General features: G+C 44.7%; 2 protein-coding genes across 3 annotated transcripts in view; both read left to right on the plus strand.

The window, feature by feature from the left end:
- Positions 1–7,867, plus strand: part of ciao2b (cytosolic iron-sulfur assembly component 2B) — a 34,699-nt gene extending 26,832 nt beyond the window's left edge. Inside the window, exons 4-5 of the mRNA XM_063067247.1 lie at positions 2,706–2,751; positions 6,408–7,867. Coding sequence (XP_062923317.1) covers positions 2,706–2,751; positions 6,408–6,505 — 144 coding nt within the window. The 3' untranslated portion in view covers positions 6,506–7,867. The remainder of the gene's footprint in view (positions 1–2,705; positions 2,752–6,407) is intronic.
- Positions 7,868–14,682: 6,815 nt separating this feature from the next.
- LOC134356354 (fatty acyl-CoA hydrolase precursor, medium chain-like) overlaps positions 14,683–25,594 on the plus strand; it is a 98,870-nt gene continuing 87,958 nt past the window's right edge. For both annotated transcript variants that reach the window (XM_063067254.1, XM_063067252.1), the window contains exons 1-2: positions 14,683–14,840; positions 18,832–19,036. In XM_063067254.1, coding sequence (XP_062923324.1) covers positions 14,783–14,840; positions 18,832–19,036 — 263 coding nt within the window. In that variant the 5' untranslated portion in view covers positions 14,683–14,782. The remainder of the gene's footprint in view (positions 14,841–18,831; positions 19,037–25,594) is intronic.

A 25,594-nucleotide genomic window follows, 5' to 3' on the forward strand; every position in this document is an offset into this window, starting at 1 on the left:
CACCAACCAGGCCATGCGCTTTTCTCACTGCTACTATCAGGTAGAAGGTACAAGAGCCTCAGGACTTGCACCATGAGGTTCAAGAACAGTCACTATCCCACAACCATCAGGCTCTTGAACAAAAGGGATAACAATACTTGCTTGCCCATCCATTGAGCTATCCCACAACCAATTATCTCATTTTAATGTTATCCCATGTTCTCATTATTTGTTGCTATTTATTTGCACAGTTTGTTGTCTTCTGCGCTCTGGTTGATCTTTCATTGATCCTGTTATAGTTACTGTTCTATAGACTTGCTGAGTATGCCCGTAGGAAAATGAACCTTAGTGTTGTAGATAGTGTCATGTATATACTTTGAGAATAAAATTTACTTTGAACTTTGAACTAATTGCATCAATATGTTAGGTCCAGGATAGATCTTTTAAGATGTTGACATCCAGGATCTTGAAGCTGCTCCCTCGATGAGGACTGGTGTGTGTTCCCTCCTGTACCTAATCATGTGGCCATTAAGTGTATACTTGGGGTCTTCTGTTGCTGTAGCCCATCGACTTGAAGGTTCGCCATGTGATGCATTGAGAGATGCTGTTCTGCACACCATCATTGTAACACATGGTTATTTGTGTTACTGTCACCTTTCTGTCAGCTTGAACCAGCTGGCCATTCTCCTCTGACCTCTCCCATTTACCACAGTGCTGCCGCTCACTGCATGTCTTTTGTACTTTTGTACTTTGCACCATTCTCTGTAAACTCTAGAGATTGTTGTGCTTGAAAGTCCAAAGGGATCAGCAGCTTCTGAGATAACTCAAACCACCCATCTGGCACCCACAATCATTCCACAGTCAAAATCATTTATATCACACATCTTCCCCATACTGATGATTGGTCTGAACAACAAGTGAATCTGTTCACCACGTCTGTATGCTTTTACACATTGAGTTGCTACCACATGGTTGGCTGGTTAGATATTGACACTAATGAGCAGGTATACCTAATAAGGTGGCCACTGGGTGTACCTTTGTCAAATAAAAGCTAATTTTTATCTAGTTGTTATTATCCATTAGTGAACCCACCCTCAATCTGACAGGTCAGCGAGCTTGCACCCAGTAGAGAATTAGAAACATATTTGGATTGAATTGAATTTATTTAAAGCTTACATCCACTCCACAACATGTGGGAGTAAAAATCTTTGCGCTGTGACTCTGTTGCAGTGTACAGATATGTGAATTTATACGTCGAATGGCTTGTAGAAAGAAGCTGTCCCATAGCCCGTTGGTCTAGGATCCAGCTGCACAAGGCGGGTTGCAGGCCGAGGTTTTTGAGCTTCTTGTCAAGTCTGGAGGGAATTATGGTGTTGAATGCTGAACTGTAGTCCAGGAACAGCATTCTAACGTATGCATCTTCCTCTCCAGGTGAGTGAGGACGGTGTGTAGTGCCCTGGCTATGGCGTCATTGGTAGGCGAATTGTAGGGGTCCAGTGTGGGTGGTTGCATACTGTAGATGTAGTCTTTAATCAGCCTCTCAAACTATTTACTTATAATTGAGGTGAGTGTGATAAGACATCAATCATTCAGGCATGCTACCTTGGTTTTCTTAGGTACAGGTACAGTGATGGACGATTTGAACAGGAGGGCATTGCACAGTGGGAGAGGGAGATTAAAAACGTCCATAAACACACCAGCCAGCTTTTCTGCACACACTTTGAGGACCCGCTGTGGGATGCTGCCCAGCCCCGCTGCCTTGCAGCTTTTGACACGTTGGAATGTTCTACGTACCTCATCCTCTGAGGTGACCAAGGAGCAGGTCTCGTTGATGGCTCTCCTCGGGGGTTCAGTCTTATCAACCTCGAATTGAGCATTTAAAAAAATTTAGCTTGTCGGAGAGCGGGGCAGGAATGTTGGTTACACTGCTGCGTTTCCTCTTGAAGTCTGTGATGGTGTGCAGTCCTTGCCATACGCTGCATGTGTCATTGTAACAGAGTTATGACTGGATTCTGTCCGTGTTGCCATTTTTCCACCTTAGTGGCTCTACATAAATCATAGTGGCATTTCTTGAGCTCCTGTTGGGTCTCTGGAGCTGAAGGCTTATCCCTTGTGCTGAGAGCAACATGCACTAAACTATTTTTCCAAGGCTTCTGGTTTGGATAGACCAGGACAGATTTTTGGGGTGTAATGTCTTCAGTGCACTTCCAAATGAAGCTTGTGACCACTGCTGTGTATTTGGAGATGTTCTCAGCTCGAAATGATTCCTAGGTGATGCTACCAAAGCAGTCTTGTAACATTGACTCTGATTGGTTGGACCAGCAGCGGATGGTTTTCGCTATGGCAACTTCCTGTTTCTGTTTCTGCCTGTAGGCGAGCAGGCAGACAAGAGCAAGATGGAGGAATGGTCAGACTTTCCAAATGGAGGGTGGAGAAGTGCTTTGGAGACGTTGCAGAAGGGAGAGTAGCAGTGGTCAAGTATGCTTCCTTCCTGTGTGCTTACCTCAATGTGTGCGATAATTTGGAAGGGAGATTTTGTGGGAATGGTGTGGCAGGCAGAGAGGTGCTCATTGATGGGGAGGGACAAAATGGGGGTATGGAGTTAACATGTCATCCTTTTCTCAGACCCTGCTTTTGCTCTCCACAAGCAGCTCATTCTTGACTTTGTGTCCCTCCAGCTTCTGTTCTGAACTTGACCTTCTGTTGTGGGTTTGTTCTCCCCGCAGGTGGATGTTCACATAACACCAGGGACTCACGCCTCTGAACATGCAGGTAAGCAAACCAGAATCATCAGCAAACACTCTAATTGTGGCACGTATATTCACGTCCAGATCATTTACATAAATGATGACTAATAGGGGTCTCGACACTGACTCGTCCTGGGGCACCCCACTCATCACAGGCCTCCAGTTGTTGAATCAACCTTCAAACAGTACCTTCTGCTTCCTATCATTGAGCCTACTCTGAATCCCAGTGACCTCAGCCTCAAGATCAGGGGCCCACAGTAGCCTAGTGGTTAGCGTGATGCTATTACAGCTCGGGGCGTCAGAGTTCAGAGTTCATTTCCAGCTATGTCTGTAAGGAGTTTGTGCATTCTCCCTGCAAGTCTGTGGGCGTGCTCCCGTTTCCTCCCACGTATAGTAGTAGGTTAATTGGTCTTCGTATATTGTCCTGTGATTAGTCTGGAGTTAAATCAGTGGCTTGCTGAATGGCTCAGCTCATTGAACCGAGGGGCTTGTTCCACACTGTATCTCTAAATAAAATAAAATAAAATCAGCTTGCCTTGCGGGACCTTGTCAAAGGCATTATTAAAATGCATGTAGGCAGTAGCCTCTCCTCTACCTTCATCTCTTACCTCCTTAAAATCTTGAAACGATTCCTTGGAATGTCCTCGAAGCCCTGATGTATGTCCTCCCTTATTAGAAAAACTAAACAATAATCCCTCCATAGAACATAAAACAGTACAGCACCGGAACTGACCCTTCAGCCCAGAATGTTGTGCTGATCCAATTAAATGGCCAACTAATCTCTTCTGCCTGCACAATGTCCGTATCCTTCCCTTTTCCTCATGTTAATCTGCCTAACAAGAGTTATAGAGCACTGCAGCACAGTATCAGTATCCCAGGACACTGAGCTGCCAGTGCTGACCTTCTGCCAGGCATAATTCTGTTATGGCCCCATTATTGAATATTGGATGGCCTATATAGAGTGGACCTGGAGAGAATGTTTCTAATAGTGGTGGAGTCTGGGACTAGAGGGAACACACGTCTCTTTAGAAAACATATGAGGAGGAATTTCTTTAACCAGAGGATGATAAATCTGTGGAATTCAGTGCCACAGAGTCTGTGGAGGCCAAGTCATTTGAATATATTTAAAGCAATCTTACTAATTAAGAACCTATCAACCTTCGCTTTAAATATGCCCAATGATTTGGCTTCCACAGCCTTCTGGCAACACATTCCACAAATATGACATCCTTTGGCTAAAGAAATGTCTCCTAATCTCTATTCTAATGGTGTTTTATGAGACTGTGTGCCCTCTGATCCAAGACTCCTCCACTGCAGGAAACATCCTCTCCACCTCCACTCTATCTAGGCCTTTCAATATTAGATAGGTTTCAAAGAGATCTTTTGGCACCAACATGGCATGCCCTAGCTTACTAACCCCAACTAGTATGTCTTTGGACTGTGGGAGGAAACCCATGCGGTCACAGGGAGAACGTACAGACTCCTCACAGACAGTAGCATGAATTGAACCGCGATCGCTGGTGCTGTAAAGTGTTGCACTAATCACCACACTACTGTGCCGTCCATTGCAGGGGGAACCTGTGAAACTTAGAGCTTAAAACTTTACAGCACATTAACCCCTTACAGACAACAGGAGGAAGTGAATCCGGATAACGAGCACTGCAGAGCAAATGGTGATGTCATCAGATTTCTTCAAGGAAGCAAGATCAACACTCCAGTCACCCAGAAAAGGAACTGTAAGACCATAATACAAACAGAATTAGGCCATTTGGCCCATCGAATCTTTTCCACCATTCAATCATGGCTGATTTATTTTCCCCCTCAACCTCATTCTTCTTACTTCTCCCTATAACTTCTGACACCCTGACTAATCAAGAACATATCAAACTCCATTTTAAATGTACCCAAAAATTTGCCCTCCACAGATGTCTCTGGCAATGAATTTCACAGGTTCACCACCCTCTGGCTAAAGAAATACCTCCTCATCTCTGTTCTAAAGGGACATCCTTGTATTGTGAGGATGTGCCCTCTGGTGCTAGACTCCCGTACTATAGGAAAAGGTGTAGATGTACCCACCTCTACCACTTTCTCTGGCAGTTTGTTTTCATCTGGTTCAGAATCAGAATCACTTTATTGCCAGTATGTGAAACATACCAGGATTGATTGTGGTTCGCTGCCAAGCAGAAAACACAGGACAATACCATAACAGACAACACAACAGCAGCCAACAATTTATAAGACAATAGTGAGCAGAATGGTCACATGTGCAAATGTCAATTATCAAACTTAAATAAATGTGAACATATAAACCAATTAAATAATCATCACAGGAGGAGGAGATTAGGAATGACCATTTAACGAATGTTGTGCAGGGACAGTTAACATATTGCACCTGAGTGAGTTTTGTGGAGAAGCTTCCCCTCTCTTAAATATTTCCTATTTCACCTTAAACCTATAGACTCCCCTGCACTAGGGAAAAGTTGTAATCATCCACCTTACCTTACACTCCTCATGGTTTTATAAACTTATGTAAGGTCACCCCTCAGCCTCCTTCCCCCCCAGGGAAAACAATTCCAGCATATCCGTCTCTCATAACTCAAGCCTTCTAGTCCTGACAACATCTGCGAACCTGTTCTACACCCTCTCCAACTTAATGACATCCTTCCTGTAACTAAGTAAACATAACTGCTCACAATGTTCCATATGCAGTCTTACCATCATCTTGCACAACACAATAAGTTATTTCCCATGGTAGGGGAATTCTAGGACAAGAGGGCACGACTTCAGGATTGAAGGACATCCATTTAGAACAGAGATGCAGAGAAATTACTTCAGTCGGAGGGTAGTAAACCTGTGGAATTTGTTGCCACGAGTGGCTGTGGAGGCCAAGTCATTGGATGTATTTAAGGCTGAGATAGATAGGTTCTTGATTAGCCAGGGCATCAAAGGGTATGGGGTGAAGGCAGGGGAGTGGGGATGACTGGAAGAATTGGATCAGCCCATGATTGAATGGCGGAGCAGACTCGATGGATCACATGGCCTACTTCTGCTTCCACGTCTTATCTTATGGTGTAATGCTTTAAAGCAGCCAGCTATACGCCCAGGGTACAATTCCTGCCGATGATGGTCAGGAGCTTATATGTTATCCCTGTGACCACATGCATTCCCTCGGGGTGCTCTAGCTTCCTCTCACATTCCAAAGATGTACAGGTTAGGGTTAGTGAGTTGTCGGCCTGCTGTGTTGGCGCCAGAAGCTTGGTTACATTTGCAGGCTGCCCTCAGCACATCCTCGCTGATTTGGTTTCATTTTGCTGTATCGTTCGACATACATATGACAGCCTAATCTTTGTCTTTTTATCTTTAACAATCCATTCCAGCTCCGCGTGCTCAGTGCCCTGACTGTTGGAGGCCAGTGTGTAAACACTTCACACAACTCACTAACACTTCACCAACCTGTCTGCCTGTGTCACTGCTTTCAGGGAACAATGTACCTGTTTCTCCAGTCTGTGTTGTTCTACACTGCTCAGGGCCCTGCCACTGACTGTGTGCGAATGGGCAGCGGACGTTTCTGTAATGACTGGGGACCCCCATGGGATTTGGTTTTGTATGTGATACTACTGATGGGATTTACTGTGCCTTGCACTCCGATCATTCTCAGCGAATGTCTGCTTCCTTCCCCAGTGAACAAGCAGCTGGCAGACAAGGAGCGAGTGGCTGCGGCTCTGGAGAACTCTCACCTGCTGGAGGTCGTCAATCAGTGCCTGTCAGCCAGAGTCTGAGCTCCTCGCCGACACTGGAACACTGGGTGCTGGCGGGCCAGGCTCCTGGGACAAGGGACAGGGTTTTGGCCGGGTGTCTGCAGGTGTGTGTGCGCACACTTGGGTACGTGGAGTGGGTGTGCCTGAGTGTGAGTGTGTATACACATTTGTGAACAAGGAGTAGCTGGACAAGGGATATCAGTACACGTGTGTGTACATGGAGCATGTGAGTTAGTGTGTGTGCATGTGTGTGTAAGCTCACACTTGAGTGTGTGTGTTTGGGATATGGAATCGTGAGTGTATATGTGTGTGGATGGATGTATGTGTGTGTTTGTGTGTGTTTGTCTCTCTAGGAGTCATGAAGCTGAACAAAGGTCTCTCTGTAGTCTGAACAAGAGTCAGAAATCTTTCATATTCTTTGCGGGTGAAGGTGATTACACACTGTCCCTTCTCTCCTGTCGGTCACTGTTGGTGGGGGTGGGCAGTGTTACTGCCAAGGCCCAGCACTGGGAGGGATGGAAATTAGTTAATGATCCCATCCTCAGCAATAACCTCTGGCCGCAATCTAAGATTAGTCCCTGGGGTTCTGGCAAAGCCGTCTCCCTGTCCTGTTGCTTGATATCCCCCTCTCACAGGTGTTACTTGTACTTGCTGACACACTGCTTTGCACACACAAGCCCCCTCAATCCCAGGCACCGTACGGTGCGGCCAGTTGCATTCGGAATGTTTGCCTCTGGATCGTTTTCCGCAGATTATTAACAGAATAAACTCTGCTCTGCTCTGCTCTGTTCAGCAGTAGCTTTGAGATGTATTGTTTTGGGAAACAAATACAGACTAGATTTACTTGCAATCCCTGACTTACCACAGTGGGTGTAAAATCATTCAGGTTAACAAGATGAGTAAATATTTTAACTTTTCTAATTACTATATCCACTTGTCTGGGAGGAGGCCGAATGACATTTGCCCCTCGCCCCACCTCAAAGTTATCGTCAGTAGCATTGCTGTCAGAGTAACACACAAAATGCTGGAGAAACTCAGCCGGTCAGGAGGCATCCACGGAGAGGAATGAACAGTCAATGTTTCCTGACCAAGAGTCTCTGCCTGAAACGTAGACTGATTATTCCTCTCCATAGATGCCACCTGACGTGCTGAGTTTCTCCAGCATTTTGTGTGCTACTTTGACAGCAGTGTTACTGTATTTTATATTTTACACAAGGATGGTGCATATATGGAACAAGCTACCAGAGGAAGTGGTAGTATTTTGTGTGTGTTATTCTGGATTTCCAACATCTACTAAATCTTTTGTGTTGATGATATGTTGCTGTCAAATCTCTTTTATTTGCAAATGCGTGAAACCAGACTGAATAAAAACTTCAAAGTGTGTTGATTCTTCTGTTAGCTGTGGTTGTGTTATGTTTCCCCTTAGGGCTGTACATGTGTTTTACTCGTATATCAGTACAACATTGGACAAGCTGTCCTAAGTTAAGGTAAATCTATTATCATGTACGCTCGAAGGTCAGAGGAGAATGGCCAGACTAGTTCAAGCTGAAAGGAAAGTGACAGTAATTCTTTTCTTTCTTTCTTTTTAAATCTTTTTATTAAGTAAGTATACAAAAAAGGTAAGCCATATAAACATTAATACAATGTTAAAGTATAATAAAATTCCAAAAGATAACAATACCAAAAAGAAAATACTACAAACAATGTAATTTAAGCATAAGAAACCAAGATAACATAATAGTATACTAGATTTTATATATATCAATGGAAAAAAAAGAAAAAAAAAACCCCAAAAAAAAACCCACCGTGCAACTAACTAAAAGCAAAGCAAAGCAATGGGCTAACTTGAAACCAAACAGAGTTAAACTTAAAATCACGTCCTCAATCCCAACCTCCATTAAAACAGTGAAAAAAAAAACAAGAAGGGTAAATATTACATTAAATGAAAATAACCAATTCAAATAACCAATGTTACAACAATGGTGTGCAGAAGAGCATCTCTGAATGCACAACACGTTGAGATTTGGAAGTGGATGGGCTACAGGACCAGAAGACCACACCGGATTCCACTCCTGTACCTAATAAAGTGGCCACTGAGTGTATGTCTTCTGCACACCACTGTTGTAACGATTGTCACCTTCCTATCAGCTAGAACTAGTCTGTCAAAACTCTGACCTCTCACTAACAAGGTATTTGCCCACAGAACTACTGTTCACTGGATTTTTTTTACCATTCTCTGTAAACTCAAGAGTTGTGTGTGAAAATCCCAAGAGTTTCTACGATACTCAAATCACCTCATCTGGCACCAACAATCATTCCACGGTCAAAGTCACTTTAATCATATTTCTTACCCATTCTGATGTTTACACTGAACCCTTTATCATGTCTGTATGTTTTTATGCATTGAGTTGCTGTCAAGTGTTTGGCTGGTTAGATATTTGCATTAATGACCAGGTGTACCTCATAAAATGGCCACCAAGCATTTCCAAGTCAGGATGTTGTGTGGTTCAGAGGGAAACTTCCAGGGGTGGTGTTCCCCTTGTTTTTGTAGTTGGTAGAGGTGGTGGGTTTGGAAGGTGATGTCTCAGGATTCAAAATCAAAACCTGTTGAATATTGAAAAGCTTAGACAGGGTAGATGTGATGATGTTTCCTATTGTGGGGAATCTAGAATCAAAGGGCACAGCCTCAGAATAAAAGGACATCCTTTAGAACAGAGAAGAGGAGAAAAGAATTGGTGAATCTGTGGAATTCATTGCCACAGACAGCTGTGGAGGCCAAATCATTGAGTATATTTTAAGCAAAGGTTGATAGGTTCTTGATTGGTCAGGGCATCAAAGGTTACAGAGAGAAGCCAGGAGAATGTGTTTGAGAGGGATAATAAATCTTCCATGATGGAATGGTAGAGCAGACGTGATGGGCCAAATGGCCTAATCTCATCCTGTTTTATGACCTCACATCTGCTCTAATTACTAATCCCGAAGAAAGCTGTGCCAATTATTTTCTCACTTTACCACCTCAGAAAAATAATAACTTGAAGCAGATATCAGATTTCCTTGTCCGGTGTAAAGAGCTCCAGGTCTTTTATTGTTGTCCGGGTCAGTTACATTCTTCAAGGATCAGGTTTATTCGCCATATACATTTATCCGTGTGTAAGGATGCCCTTATGGTGCAGAGCCATTTGGTACTGAAGTACCCTGTGGTCACTGAGTCATTGTACAGAGAATGATCCACCCACAAACAATCTAAGCCTTTCAGACTCCTTCACTCCCTGACTACCACCTTGACTGTGCTGTGTACACCTCCAAAACGCAAGACAGCAGATCACCAAAACAAAGACTTTGGAGACACAAGAGATAGCAGATGCTGGAATCTGGAGCACCACACAAGATGCTGGAGGAACTCAGCAGGGCTGCACGCTTGGGCACAGCGGGCTCTCCAAGCCCAACCAAAGGTGTAATCCTTTACATCTTTTTTACTATCACAAGACATTGCTGGTTATCAAGAACATCAAGAATTGCAAGTTGCTCGATAGCAGAGGACTGGATTTGGTGTGGATGTGTTGCTGTCTGCTACAGGAAGACATCAGTGTAGGTGTGCAGTCTAACAAATGGCGTGAGTGATCATCTTGAATGATTTTCTTCTGATCGCAAGAACCTGTTGTACGAGGTTAAGTATCTGATAAGTTTCTCTCTTTCTGTTCTTATTTGTTCATTCCTCATCTGTTAGGGCAAAGCAGTGGAGTGAGAATGGCTCCGGGGACAGTGTTTTGTACTCTGTGTGGGATGAGGGAAGTCTGGGAGACCTCCAGCCTCCCAGATAAACACATCTGTACCGGGTGCACCAAGCTGCAGCTCCAGAGGGAACATATTAGGAGCTGGAGCTGCAGCTCAACGACCTTTAACTCTTACAGGGAAATGAGGTGCTAGACAGGAGCAAAGGGGAGGTAGTCACCTCTAGGCTGCAGGAGATAGGTAACTGGGTGACTGTCAGGTGAAGGGGAAATGCACAGCCAGTGCAGATTATACCTGTGGCCATTCCCCTCAATAATAGGAATATAACTTTAGGTACTATTTACAGGGACTACCTACAGGGGTGGGGGGCTCAGTGACTGGGTCTCTGGCACTGAGTCTGGTGCTGTGGCTCAGAAGAGCAGAGAGGTAAAGAGGACTGCAGTGTTGATAGGTGATCCCGTAGTCAGAAGAACAGAGACGAGGTTCTGAGGCACGAGAGGAACACCCAGATGATATATATTGCCTTGTTGCCAAGATCAGGGATGTGTTGGATTGTGTCCATGGCATTCTCAAGGATGAGGGTGAGCAGCCAGAAGTCTTGGTGCATATTTGCACCAATGGCAGAGGTAGACAAAGTGAGGAGGTCCTGAAAAGAGATTTTAGGGAACTAGGTAGAAAGCTGAGAAAAAGCATCTCCAGGGTTGCAATCCCTGTGCCACGTACCAGTGAGGATAGTAATAGGATGTTTTGGCAGGTGAATGCGTGGCTGAGGAACTGGTGCAGGGGGCAGGGATTCAGATTTATGGATCATTGGGATCTCTTCTGGGGAAGGGACTTCCTTTCCAAAGGAATGGATTACACCTGAACCAGAGGGTGTCCAACATCCTTGCGGGCAGATTGGCTAGAGTTGTTCAGGAGGGTTTAAACTAATTTGGTGAAATGATGGGACCTGGAGTGATAGTGCTGAAGCTGAGGTAGCTGGTTTACAAACAGAGGCAATGTGCAGTCAGGAGAGGCTGTTGATGGGGAAAAGTTTCAGTCAATGAGATGAGTTGCAATATAAAAGATGGAGAAAATTGAAGAGGATGAATATAGGACTGAAGGTGTTATGTTTCAATGAGTACAGTGTATGGAATGAGATGGAGAAATTCTGCAGATGCTGGAAATCAAAGTAACACACATGCTGGAGGAACTCAGCAGGCCAGGCAGCATCTGTGGAAAAGAATAAACAGTTGATGTTCCATGCAAAGACCCTTCAACAGGATTGGAAAAAAAGAGATTAGAAGACATAGTAAGATGGGGTAGGACAGGAAGAAGTACAATGTGGTAGGTGATTGGTGAAACCAAGAGAGGGGGAGGGTGAAGTAAAGAGCTGGGAAGTCAATTGGTGAAAAGGGTAAAGGGCTGGAGAATGGGGAGATCTGACAGGGGAGGACAGAAGGCCATGGGAAAAAAGAGAAGTAGGAGCGCCAGAGGGAGGTGATAGACAAGTAAGGAGATAAAGTGAGAGAGGGAAATGGGAATAGGGAATGGTGAAGGAGAAGGTTTGGTGGGGGAGTGGATGTTCATGCCCATCAGGTTGGAGGCTACCCAGATGGAATATAAGATGTTGATGTTGCTCTTCCAACCTGAGTGTGGCTTCTTTGGAGCAGTAGAGGAGGCCATGGACTGACATGTCAGAACAGGAATGGGAACTAAAATTGACGTGGGAGACCACCTCAGTCGGTACATGTGACAACTGTAAACAAATTTACTAATTCACCCCTCAGCCTCCTACACTTCAGTGAGAACAGAGCCAGTTTCTCCAGAGTCTGTTTGTAACTCAAGTCCTCCAGGACCCACAGTCTCTCATGAATCTGTTCTACGCTCTTAATCACATCCCCTTAACTCATTTTCTAAAAGATATACACAGAACAGTTAATTTCACAATGAATCCGGTAATCACTCATTCAGTTGGGAAATACACAGACTTGACCCAAAAGCAGAGCAGAGGAGATGATTTAGTGGTTAGGGATGGCTTTACTAATTGACAGCAAAATAACAAGCCATGAGGGGGCACAAAACAAGAGGGAACAGATACTAAACATAACCAGCAACAAGGTATCTGAAGCTGAGGAGCAACTGGTTGAGGCCAGGTGGTTCAATGAATGAACAAAGCCTGGGGTTAAATAGGCTGCAGGTGATGAGTCTGGAATGAGCGACAGGTGAATCTTTTTAGCTGGGCAGAGACTACGAGGTGCTGACATGTGAAGGCCTGACAAAAGAATATTAAAGAATGAATTGCCCTCACAGCTTATGGCTGGAATCAAATCCTGACGTCATGAAAATGGTGAAGATGACAACGAGCTGTAATGTCCATCAATGTTTTGGCTCAAACTTGGTTGTGTTTTAGGTTTGTAGGGATGGTCTTGAGGGAAGTGCAAGGAATTCTATTCAAGATTATTTATTTATCTCATATACATCAAAACATACAGTGAAATGTGTTTGTGTTAACGACAACACACCTGAAGGTGTGCTGGGGGCAGCCAGCAAATGTCACCACACATTCTGGCGCCAACACAGCATTCCCACAATGCTTGACAAAACAACACAGAACACAACAAGCATCAAAACAACAACAGTAAAACAAGCCCCGTTCCTCCCATCCACCCCTGCACACACACACATCGTCCTCCAGACCCAGGACAGTACATATTCTTCAGCCTCCAGCCTCCAGTAGACTCAGATTCACACTCACGTTCTGGGGTAGGTTAGTGTTTAGGGGGCAGGGGCCAAGGGCAGTTAGAGGTCAGGGTAGTAAATGAAAAATGGGGGCAGGAACAGCGGTTTGGAGTTTGTCTGCGAGTCCCAGGTCAGAGGTCAGTATGGGTGGGAGACATGAGGATTGATGGCTCTCACCACCTCCCCTCTGGTCACTAATGTCATTGGTCTGTGCAATTTTGGAAGTTGAGGCCCAAAGGTCAAATCCGTGAGCAATGAGTCCTGCTACTGATGCACAGGTCAGCTAAATCCAGAGGGCAAAGTCCAGAGCTCGTCAAGTGTGGAGACAGAGGCCCAAAGGTTGAAGCCCTGACTGGGTTGGCTTGTCTGCAAGTCAGAGATCAGATGTCTGAGAGTCTGTCCCAGGGACTGAAAGTTGGAGACCCACCGTCTGAGAGTCTGGACAAGGTTTGGAGGCCTGGAGATGACCTGTCTTTGTGTTGGAGGCCTGTGTGTCTGTGTGGGTGAGTGGGTGGGAGGGTGGGAAGGGGCTTGCTTTGCTGTTGTTGTCTTCTTTTGTTCTTGTTCTGTTCTGTTCTGTTGAACATTGTGGCCGTGCTATATTGGCACCAGAATGGGTGTTGACACTTGCAAGCTGCCCTGAACGCATCCTTGGGTGTATTGGTTGTTAAAGCAAACACAACAACACATTTCCCAGAAGACATAGTTCATTCAGCCCATCGAGTCTGCCCCACCATTCCATCATGGCCGATTTATTATCCCTCTCAACCCTATTCTCCAGCCTTTTCTCCATAACCTTTAGCACCCTGATCAATCAAGAAACTATCAACCTCTGCTTTAAATATACCCAATGACTTGGCCTCCATTGCCGTCCGTGGTAATAAATTTCACAGACTTCACTGACTGTTTAGATGTACATGTGACAAACCTGAATTTGGTCAACGATCTGTGATGGCAAAGTCCATGAATGTATGACAATTAATGTTTGGCCCACTCCCATCAGGGAGGAGGCTGTGTAACATCCACGCCTGGACCACCAGACTCAAACAGTAACCAGTACCGTCAGGAAGAATCCTCCCACCCACCCCGCTCATGGACTGTTTGTCCCTCTCCCATCAGGGTGGAGACTACGTAGTGTCCACACCAGGACGGCCATACTCAAAAACAGTTACTTTCCTCAAGCAAGGCTGATCAACACCTCCGCCTACTAACCCACCCCTCCACACACCCAGATAGCACTACTTTATCACTTCCTGCCAGTCACCCTATGTACAGACACTCCTGTGCCAAGCGTCACTTTATGAACATACAGTCAGTCTGTGTATATAAGCATATGTTTACACTGTGTTTTATTATTATTATTATTATGTTCTTTATCTTTTTGTGTTTCTTGTGCATTATCGGATCCGAAGTACCAATTATTTCGGTCTCCTTTACATTTATATTTGTGTACTGGAAATGGCTCTAAACAATCTTGAAAAGTGAATCTTGTGTGAGTGTATATACACACTGTGTGTGTGTGTGTATATATATATATATATTTATATGTGTGTGTGTGTGTGCGCGCGCGTGTGCGCATATATATTACAATTAAAGGTTATTTTTGAAATAAAATTGGAAAATGAAATGCTGATTGTTTTGCAAAGTCCATTCCCCTTTCACAATCGTCGGTTTCGGACTTTGTCAGGGTACAGCTTTGGGGACTGTCTCTAAGTGTGCAGCGTTTTCGGCTACGTGGAGTGCGCACGCGTTTTTCGCCCGGCTGACGGAACAACATTAGCACCACGCTCCCTCCCGAGCCGGTGTATCATCTGCCGCCGAAACCGGCCGCCTTCAATCAGCGAGATGCTGTCAGGCTGGTTGGTGGCGTTGCTCGGCGTCCTGGTGGTGGCTTCGGCCGCAGGTGAGGGGCTGATCCAGCGGGGAGCGTACGCACTCTCACCTCTTTGCTCCTCTGTAGAGCGCAAGGGTCCCGAGCAAGTCTATAGGCAATCGTCCTGCTGGTTCGAGCAGCCTCATTGTTGACTTGCTTGGATCTTCCTCTACCGAGGCGGGTACGGTACAGTGATGTGAGAGGGTTATTGTTGAGCTGACGGGCCCGGACTGGCACGCAGTTTACTTTGGAGAAGTTTAACAGTTATTGAGTATATTTAAAGCGGAGGTTGGTAAGATACCTGATTAGTCAGGGCGTCAAAGGTTGCGGGAAGAATGGGGTTGAGAGGGATAGTAAATAAGCCCTGATTGGCTGAGCAGATTTGATGGGCCGAATGGTCTAATTCTGCTCCTATCGCTATGGTGGACTGGAAACAAGAGAGGCTAAAATCGGAAACAGTCCGAACGTTTTTTCGGGGTTCAGAGCCAAAAAATGGGATCAATGTTAGATAATGGGATCAGCCCACAGAGAGCCCCAGGGTGGGGATAGGAACTCACTTGTGTCTAGGACCCTGCAGGACACTGGTGAAGGTTGGGGTTTATTCCCAGGGTTCAGTCATTGCCTTCAACTGAATTCTGGCCTCACCTTGCAGTTCCGGTCGCCCCATTACAGGAGGAATGTGGAGAGGGAGCAGGAGGGGTTTATCAGGATTGGAGGAGATGATTGGCGTGGTGGAGATACGCCTCTCCAAAGGAGGTGTCAGGCGCTCCTCCCTCCGCAAGTATGTCCAAGAGAGGCCTACAAGGCGTAGCACCTGCTTGGCCCCTACCCCGCACCCCCCACCCCGATCAGGGTCACGTGAAGCCATGGGGGCAGGTGGTGGATGGATGGTCATAGGAGCAGCTGGTGCACATAACATGTCTTGGCTATGAGACCACTGACGCCAGGCAGACAATTTCTGAAGAGTATTGATAATGGCTGGGGTCCCACGTCTTATAAAGACACTGTCTGGAAGAAGGCAATGGCAAACCACTTCTGTAGAAAAATTTGCCAAGAAAAATCATGGTCATGGAAAGACCATGATTGGTCACGACATACGACAGGGCGCATAATAATAATGATGATGATGCTTTGTGAGGGCACGTGGCCAAGTGCGCACTGAAGGTCTTGAGTTGGAGCCCCAGCCGAGGCAGTGTGTTGTGTCTTTGAGCAAGGCAGTTAACCACACATTTCTCTGCGACGACACTGGCGCCAAGCTGTATGGGTCCTAATGCCCTTCCCTTGGACAACTTTGGTGTCGTGGAGAGAGGAGACTTGCAGAATGGACAACTGCTGGTCTTCCATACAACCTTGCCCAGGCCTGCGCCCTGGAGAATGAAGACTTTCCAGGTGCAGATCCATGGTCTCGCAAGACTAACGGATGCCTTTATTTTATTATTTATTTGTTTGTTTTTGTAACTTGTAGTAATTTTTTACTTGCACTGTACTGCCACACAAAACATAGCAGTGATAGTAAACCCGACTCTGAATTTCCTTTCACTTTCAGTTTCAAGCATCATTGTAGATTAGAAAGCTGACAGAATCCCAAACTCCTTTCTTTGAGAAAAATAAACTAACCTGTCCCCACACATCTCCCTTAAACTTTCAGAATTTGCCCTTTCAACCCAGGGGAAAATACTATCTGCCTACTCTGTCTATGCCTCTCATAAGCTTATAAACCTCTATCTGATTTCATCTCAGCCTCTGCCGCTCCGGAGAAGTCACCCCAAGTTTGTCCAATCTCTCCTCAGAGCTCGGAGGTGTTGATCAGCCTTAGTGCCTGGGGAAAGTACCTGTTTTTGTGTCTGGGGACCCTGACGTGGATGCTATGTAGCCTCCTCCCTGATGGAAGTCATCAGATGGGGCTTATCAACCTCCCTGCAGGTTAACGTGATTGAGCTCTCCTGCAATTATGAAGACACCATCTGGGTGCTTGCTTTTGTGGAGAGCTGTCGAAACTGTAAAGTTCTCCCAGGGTGTCCTTGGTATTTGCTCTCAGGGGGCAGGATGAAGGTGGCGGTGATGAACACAGCAGTAAGCTCCCTGAGCAGGCACGTCTCCTGGTCAAGAGGGATCTCTGCTGGTAAAGTGGGATGTCTCCTGGTAAAGAGGGATCTCTCCTGTTTACTTGGCTCGGATGAAGGTTTATTTCCTAACGCACAAGATTGCAAAATCACTGCTCGGCAGTTCTGCGTTTTCTCTTGTTTCACGAAGGCCTAAAGTTGTTCCTGGCAAATGTTCAGCATGTTTTGTTTTGTGACAGCAGTACATTGCAATGCATAATAATTTTTAAAATTAATTACAATAATATATATAATTAAATTAAGCAAGTGGTGTAAAAGGAGAATAAAAGAAGTAAAAGTAGCGAGATAGTGTTCATGGGTTCATTTTTCATTCAGAACCTGATGGCCGAGGGGAAGAATTTGTCACTGAAGTGTTGAGTGTTTCTTTGGGCTCCTGTCCCCGCTCCCTGATGGCACAGGAGAAGAAGATGTGTCTCACTCCGTGATTTCAAAAGCCTCCTGCAAATGAAGTGTAGAAACGTGGCCTTTCCGTCTCGCATTTCCAGACTTCTGTTACGGAAAGTTTGTGAAATCACTTCCTGAAATACTTAACAGATCTAGCAGGGTGCACTCACCATCACGGGGAGAGCAGATTGTGACGTTAAATTTTTAGAAAGTTCCTTAATAGTTGCAGGAGGAATCAAGGATTGGTTTCAATCTGCTTCAGGAGACCAGTTACTATTTCAGAGTCCCAGGAGTTTGCCGGCACAATTGTCCAAAAGTCACCCCATGCTTTTCCTTCTTTGTGTAAAGGTGAATTTCCTTCTGTGAGAACAAACTCTCACCTCAACTCTGAACTTTCATCAACTCATGTTCTCTGTGTCGATCTATCTTTCTATATGCAGTTTGTCTTTTGCTCATTGGTTGTTTTTGTCTTTGTGTGTCGTTTTTCATTGATTTTATTGTGTTTCTCTGTTGTAATGTGAATGCCCCTAAGGGTAGAATATGATGGGTTTGATAATAAATTTACTTTGAACTATGAAATTAACTTTGTAGATCAAAACACACTGATTCAAAAATTTGGAAACTGGCTTCTGCAGCGTACGACTGAGCAGAACAAAAACGTTACCCATAGGACACCATTGTCGTTCTTGTCCCACCGATACTGTACGTGACAGACACGTTTCACTGTGGAAGTTCAGAAGCATATTGACGGGAACACTGGGAGAATGAGGTCAGATGTGAAGATATTTGTGTTCTGTCCGGGATGGAGAGCGAATGACTGATTCTATTCTTAGCATTTCAGATTGAAGTTTATCAGCAGACTCGACGGGCTGAATGGCCTAATTCTGCTCCTAATTCTTATGGTCCAATAGGATAAATGCCGTAAAAATTTGATTTCTCCCAGCAGTACAGTACATCACAAATGTGACACTTATAAATCACATCAACTTAACATAAATTACACATACACAACATAATATACAAAAACATACTTTACGAGGACATGTCTTATGAGGAAAGGTTAAGTAAGCTGAAGCTTTTCTCTTCGGAGTGAAGGAGGATGAGAGGTGACGTGATAGAGGTGTACAAGATGATTTTTTAAACATTTATTTTTTCTCTCTCTCCTTTTTCTCCCTCTGTTCCTCTCACCATACTCCTTGCCCATCTCGGCTTCCCCCCCTCCCCTTTCTTTCTCCCTAGGCCTCCCATCCCATGATCGTCTCATATCCTTTTTGCTAATCAACTTTCCAGCTCTTAGCTCCATCCCTCCCCTTCCCACTTTCAAAGCTCTTACTATCTCTTCTTTCAGTTAGTCCTGACGAAGGGTCTCGGCCCGAAACGTCGACTGTACCTCTTCCTATAGATGCTGCCTGGCCTGCTGCGTTCACCAGAAATTTTTGTGTGTTGGTACAAGATGATATTGGGCATAGGGCAGCCAGAGCGTGAGTCACTAACCCTGTCCCGGTCTCTCTCAGACGTAGATGATGAACCTCCAATTGTCGTCACCAAGTACGGAGCCCTGGAAGGGAAGCAGGTGTCGGTGAAGGGAACAGCCAAGCCCGTCTATAACTACCTCAGTATCCCTTTTGCGAAGCCGCCAGTTGGTCCCTTGAGGTTCTCCGTCCCGCAGACTCCAGAGACGTGGACTGGAACACGGAAAGCGACGACCTTCGCTCCAGGGTAAAAATTACAGATCAGCTTTATTTGTCAGATGCACATCGAAACATGCAGTGAAATGTGTTGTTCACAGTAAATTAAATCAGCGAGGGTTGTGCTTGGGGCATCTCGCAAGTATCGCCATGCTTCTGCCGGCAAAATATCATGTCTACAACTTACTAACCCTAACCAGTATGTCTTCAGAACAACTACAGCTTACTAATCCTAACCAGTACGTCTTCAGAATGACCACAATTTACTAACCCTAACCAGTACGTCTTCAGAATGACCACAACTTACTAACCCTAACCAGTACGTCTTCAGAATGATCACAGCTCACTAACCCTAACCAGTACGTCTTCAGAATGTGGGAGGGAACTGGGCCACCCAGAGGAAACCCACGCAGTCACAAGGAGAACGTACAAACTCCCTACAGTGGCGCGAATTGAACCCCGATCTTACAGTTGGCATTGTAAAGCATAAACACAAAATAATCTGCAGATGCTGGGGTCAAAGCAACACTCACAACATGCTGGAGGAACTCAGCAGGTCAGGCAGCATCCGTGGAAAAGATCGGTCAATGTTTCAGGCCGGATCCCTTTATCAGGACTGAAGAGGGAAGGGGCAGAGGCCCTGTAAAGAAGGTGGGGGGAGGGTAGGAAGGAGAAGGCTGGTAGGTTCCAGGTGAAAAACTAGTAAGGGGAAAGATAAAGGGGTGGGGGAGGGGAGGCAGGGAGGTGATAGGCAGGAAAGGTGAAGAAAGAATAGGGGAAAACACAATGGGTAGTAGGAGGAGGGGGAACCATGAGGGAGGTGATAGGCAGCTGGGGGAGGGGGCAGAGTGACATAGAGTTAGGGGAAGGGAGGGGGAGGGAATTACCGGAAGTTGGAGAATTCTATGTTCATACCAAGGGGCTGGAGACTACCTAGATGGTATATGAGGTGTTGCTCCTCCAACCTGAGTTTAGCCTCATCATGGCAGTAGAGGAGGCCATGTATGGACATATCTGAATGGGAGTGGGAAGCAGAGTTGAAGTGGGTGGCTACTGGGAGATCCTGTCTGTTTTGGCAGACGGAGCAGAAGTGCTCGACCAAGATTTCCCCCCACCTTCTTTATAGGGCGTCTGCCCCTTCCCTCTGCAGTCCTGATGAAGGGTTCCGGCCCGAAACGTCGACCGATCTTTTCCACGGATGCTGCCTGACCTGCTGAGTTCCTCCAGCGTGTTGTGAGTGTGGCATTGTAAAGCGTTGTAATAACCACCCGCTGTCAAGGTTGGCGGCAGTAGAAATGGCCCTTCATTGCCAACTCTTGCCATGAAAGCTCACCAACACCTCTACTTCCTCTGGGAGCTAAAGACATTTGGCAAGTCAATGTCGACCCCCACCAATTTTTTATTGGTGCACCACAGAGAGCATTCTGTCAGGATGTATCACAGCTTGGTGTGGCAACTGGTGCGCCCATGACCGCAAGAAACTGCAGAGTTGTGGACACTGCTGAGCACACCCAGCGGGAATCAGATGATAAGATGGGATCTTGGCCTCACAATCTACCTCATTATGACCTTCCACCTTATCATCTACCTACACTGCTCTTCCTCTGTAACTGTAGCTCTTTATTCTGCATTGTTATTGTTTTACCTTATTCTACCCCAATGCACTGTGCAATGATCCGATCAGAATGAGCTTTTCCCCAGGGCCCAAGTGGCTAATACAAGGGGCGTAATTTGAATGTGATTGGAGGAAAGTCTAAGAGGATGTCAGAGCTAGATTTCTTTAAGAGTGGTGTGCACATGGTACGTGCTGCCAAGGGTGGTGGTAAAGCATATGTATTGAAGATATTTAAGAATCTCCTGAATAGGTGCATAAATAAGAGAAAAATCATGGGCCATGTTGTTGGGGGGGGGGTTTAGTGTTTGTTTGATCTTGGACTAGATTAAAAGATCAGCACAATATCACAGGCTGAAAGGCCTGTGCTGTATTGTTCTGTTCTATGTTCTAAAAGTATGCACAAAAAGACCACAGGAAGAGGGTTTGGCCGGTCGGTCTTTTGAGTCTGTTCCGCCAGTCCTTCTCCCCGTAACATTTGACTCCATAATAAAGGGAATAACATGTTTTCGTGATTTATTCATGGATAATTGTCTCACGTCTTTTGAACAGTTGTCTAATAAATATAATTTGCCTAGATCACATTTTTTCATATATTTACAGATTAGAAACTTTTTGAATGTTATTTTACCGATACCACATCAAACTGAAATTACAGAAAAAATTTTAGGTTTAAACCCTTATCAGAAGAGTTTAATAGTAATTATTCATGATTTAATTATGAAAATACGTCTAGGTACATCTGATAAAATTAAGGGTGAATGGGAAAGAGAACTTCAGGTATCTTTACCTATAGCGAAATGGGAGAAAGTTCTCCAACTAGTTAACACTTCTTCAATGTGTGCTAGACAGGCTTTGATACAACTTAAGGTGGTTCATAGGGCCCGTATGTCTAAGGATAAGTTAGCTCATCTTTATTGCCATATAAATCCTGTCTGTGACAGATGTAATTCTGAGGTAGCTTCCTTGACACATATGTTCTGGTCTTGCCCTCTTTTGGAAAAATATTGGAAAGACATTTTTGATATTATTTCGCAAACACGAGGAAATCTGCAGATGCTGGAATTTCGAGCAACACACATAAAAATTGCTGGTGAACGCAGCAGGCCAGGCAGCATCTATAGGAAGAGGTACAGTCGATGTTTCGGGCCGAGACCCTTCGTCAGGAGTAGCTGAAAGAAGAGATAGTAAGAGATTTGAAAGTGGGAGGGGGAGGGGGAGATCCAAAATGATAGGAGAAGACAGGAGGGGGAGGGATGGAGCCAAGAGCTGGACAGGTGAGTGGCAAAAGGGATATGAGGGGATCATGCGATGGGAGGCCTATGGAGAAAGAAGGAGAAAGAAAGAGAGAGGGGGGAAGCCCAGAGGATGGGCAAGGAGTATAGTGAGAGGGACAGAGGGAGAAAAAGGAGAGAGAGAGAGAGAAAAAAAAAATAATAATAATAAATAAATAAATAAACAAACAAACAAAGGATGGATGGGGTACGAAGGGGAGGTAAAAAGGGGCATTAACGGAAGTTAGAGAAGTCAATGTTCATGCCATCAGGTTGGAGGCTACCCAGATGGAATATAAGGTGTTGTTCCTCCAACCTGAGTGTGGCTTCATCTTTACAGTAGAGGAGGCCGTGGATAGACATATCAGAATGGGAATGGGACATGGAATTAAAATGTGTGGCCACTGGGAGATCCTGCTTTCTCTGGCGGACAGAGTGTAGGTGTTCAGCAAAACGATCTCCCAGTCTGCGTTGGGTCTCACCAATATATAGAAGGCCACATCGGGAGCACCGAACACAGTATATCACCCCAGCCAACTCACAGGTGAAGTGTCGCCTCACCTGGAGGGACTGTCTGGGGCCCTGAATAGTGGTAAGGGAGGAAGTGTAAGGGCATGTGTAGCACTTGTTCCGCTTATAAGGATAAGTGCCAGGAGGGAGATCAGTGGAGAGGGATGGGGGGACGAGTGGACAAGGGAGTCGCGTAAGGAGCGATCCCTGCGGAAAGCGGGGGGGAGAGGGAAAGATGTGCTTAGTGGTGGGATCCCGTTGGAGGTGGCGGAATTACGGATATTATCTCAGTAGTTTTGCGTATTGATTTACAACCTCATCTTATTACTGCAACTTTTGGATTACCAGTGATAGACTCTAGTCATTTATCCCCTTCAGCTTGTCATTTGATTGCATTTGTTACATTAATAGCCAGAAGATCCATTTTATTTAAGTGGAAAGATTCTAATCGCCCTACTTCATTTAAATGGTTTTCCAAAACTATAACATGTTTAAACTTGGAAAAAATTAGGAGTCGTACTATCGATCCTTCGGTTAAATTTGAAGAAACTATGAGGCCATTTATTCAACATTTTAATACGATGTAAGCTGACCTTTTCTGAATCCTTTTCAATAACTTTTTGTTTGCATATAGAGGAGCGGAGTTAATGACAAATCATGATTTTAACCAATGAAACATGGCAGCCCAGTCTTTGTTTTGTTTTGGTTTTTTTTAGTGTAGGAGGACTTTTTCTTTGTATAAAATTTTCTGAATCTTTTCATGTTCGGTTATTAAGAGATTTGGGGGCTTAAATTACATATGCTGAGGATGTTCTACGAGTCTGTGGTGGCCAGTGCTATCATGTTTGCTGTTGTGTGCTGGGGCAGCAGGCTGAGGGTAGCAGACACGAATAGAATCAACAAACTCATTCGTAAGGCCACTGATGTTGTGGGGATGGAACTGGACTCTCTCACTGTGGTGTCTGAAAAGAGGATGCTGTCTAAGTTGCTTGCCATCTTGGTCAATGTTTCCCATCCACTACATAATGTATTGGGTGGGCACAGGAGTACATTCAGCCAGAGACTCATTCCACCGAGATGCAGCACAGAGCGTCATAGGAAGTCATTTCTGCCTGTGGCCATCAAACTTTACAACTCCTCCCTTGGAGGGTCAGACACCCTGAGCCAATAGACTGGTCCTGGACTTACTTCATAATTTACTGGCATAATTTACATATTACTATTTAACTATTTATGGTTCTATTACTATTTATTATTTATGGTGCAACTGTAACGAAAACCAATTTCCCCTGGGATCAATAAAGTATGACTATGACTATATGTTATTCGGAGTCTGTGTCTGCATATGTTAACCGTTATTAATGTAATCCCGATCTCTTTGTATTATTATCATTATTATGTTTATCAATTTGAAACTTAATAAAAAAAAGATTGAGAAAGAAGGAACCCAGGTTTCTCAACCAGGGTTCCGCGGAAATCCAGGGTTCCATGAGAGGTCGCTCAAGGTTCCGCGAGAGATTGTGATTAAAAAAAAACATCGTTTTTTAAAACTTCGTGCATCACGCAATACTAGCGCTTGAAGTGGTCGGCAGTGACTGATTAGCCCTCTTAACAAGCTCACCCACTAACTTATGGGAACGAAGAAAGTTTACCGGTGTAGCATAAAGTTGGAGGTAAAAGAAAATTTTACGCACCGCGACTCAGCTCCTGACCTGCCACTTTGCTGTTGTTGTAAACATTGTAAAGGGTGGATTGTGTAGGTTTGAAGTGAATTGCCTTGTGAGGTTTTCGTGCTTTTTGTAGTTTTGCCATTTAGTTATTTATAATGCCGTTTTAAAAATATTATATCAACCCCTGCATTTTACAGACATGTCTAGCGGTCCAATGTCTAATGGTACAATCTTCTGGGTCATTAGCTAGTGCAACAACGGGGAAAGTCCTCCCTCACAATGAGAGCTACTTATCAATGTGGTTTACATGGACCGTTGATCCGAGCTGCCCGATTCCAATGTGCCTATTCTGTGGCAAACAGCTTACAAATGGCTCCAACAATATGAAAAGACACTAAACAGTAAATCACAGCTATATGATACGTAAAAGTGCTGATCATTTTAAACGGCTATTGGAATCTCAAAACCGAGTAAAGCTTTTGTTAATAAAGTCACAGTCAATAAGGAGTCTCAGGAAGCAAGCTGTTTAGTAGCAGAACTTATTACCCAGAAAAGCAAAGGTCACACAGTTGTTGAGAACCTAATAATGTCAGCAAGTAAAGTTATAGTGGGTAAAACGCTAGGATAAGATGCAAAACGAGAAACTGAAAAGGTTTCAATGCTTGGGAGTTGAGCCTTCACCAGGACCTCGTTGTTTGTCGTCGTCGTAGTCATAGTCGTCATACATTATTGATCCCGGGGGAAATTGGGGGCAAACTCCTGCCGGCTGATACCCATGATGGAGCGGAGAGATGACCTGATAGAGGGGTATAAGATAATGAGAGGCATTGATTGTGTGGATAGTCAGAGGCTTTTTCCAGGGCTGAAATGGCTAACATGGGAGGGCACAGTTTTAAGGTGCTTGGAGGTAGGTACAGAGGAGATGTCAGGGGTAAGTTTTTTATGCAGAGAGTGATGAGTGCGTGGAATGAACCATCGGTGACTGCGGTGGAGGTGGATATGATAGGGTCTTTTAAGAGACTCCTGGACAGGTACATGGAGCTCAGAAAAATAGAGGGCTATGGGTAACCCTAGTTAATTTCTAAAGTAAGTACATGTTGGGCACAGCATTGTGGGCTGAAGGGCCTGTATTGTGTTGTAGGTTTTCTATGTTTCTATGTTAATTCTACTGAGCCTATCTTTAGAAAAATTAAATCCCATTTTGGCTTAAGCCAGTTATTTAACAGAAATTTATGATGTTTGCCTTATGAGTTTTTAAAATTTATGAAAGATTAATTTTAAGAAAGGTAAGCTAAGCTTAACTACCTGCTTTCAAGAAAGCTTGGCTAAAAATTTATTCTCTACTCAAAAGAGCATTGACAATTATTTTTGGATGATTATATCTGCAACTTACTGATCACACTAACGCACCATGGGCTGTAGATATAATAATGTTTGCGCAGGGGTTCCCTGAGAGGTGAAAATTATTTCAAGAGTTCCTTCTAGGTAAAATATGGTGAGAAAGGCTGCCCTAACGTATCAAT

The sequence above is a fragment of the Mobula hypostoma genome, chromosome 14 (genome assembly GCF_963921235.1).
Source record: "Mobula hypostoma chromosome 14, sMobHyp1.1, whole genome shotgun sequence".
Lineage (NCBI taxonomy): Eukaryota > Metazoa > Chordata > Chondrichthyes > Myliobatiformes > Myliobatidae > Mobula > Mobula hypostoma.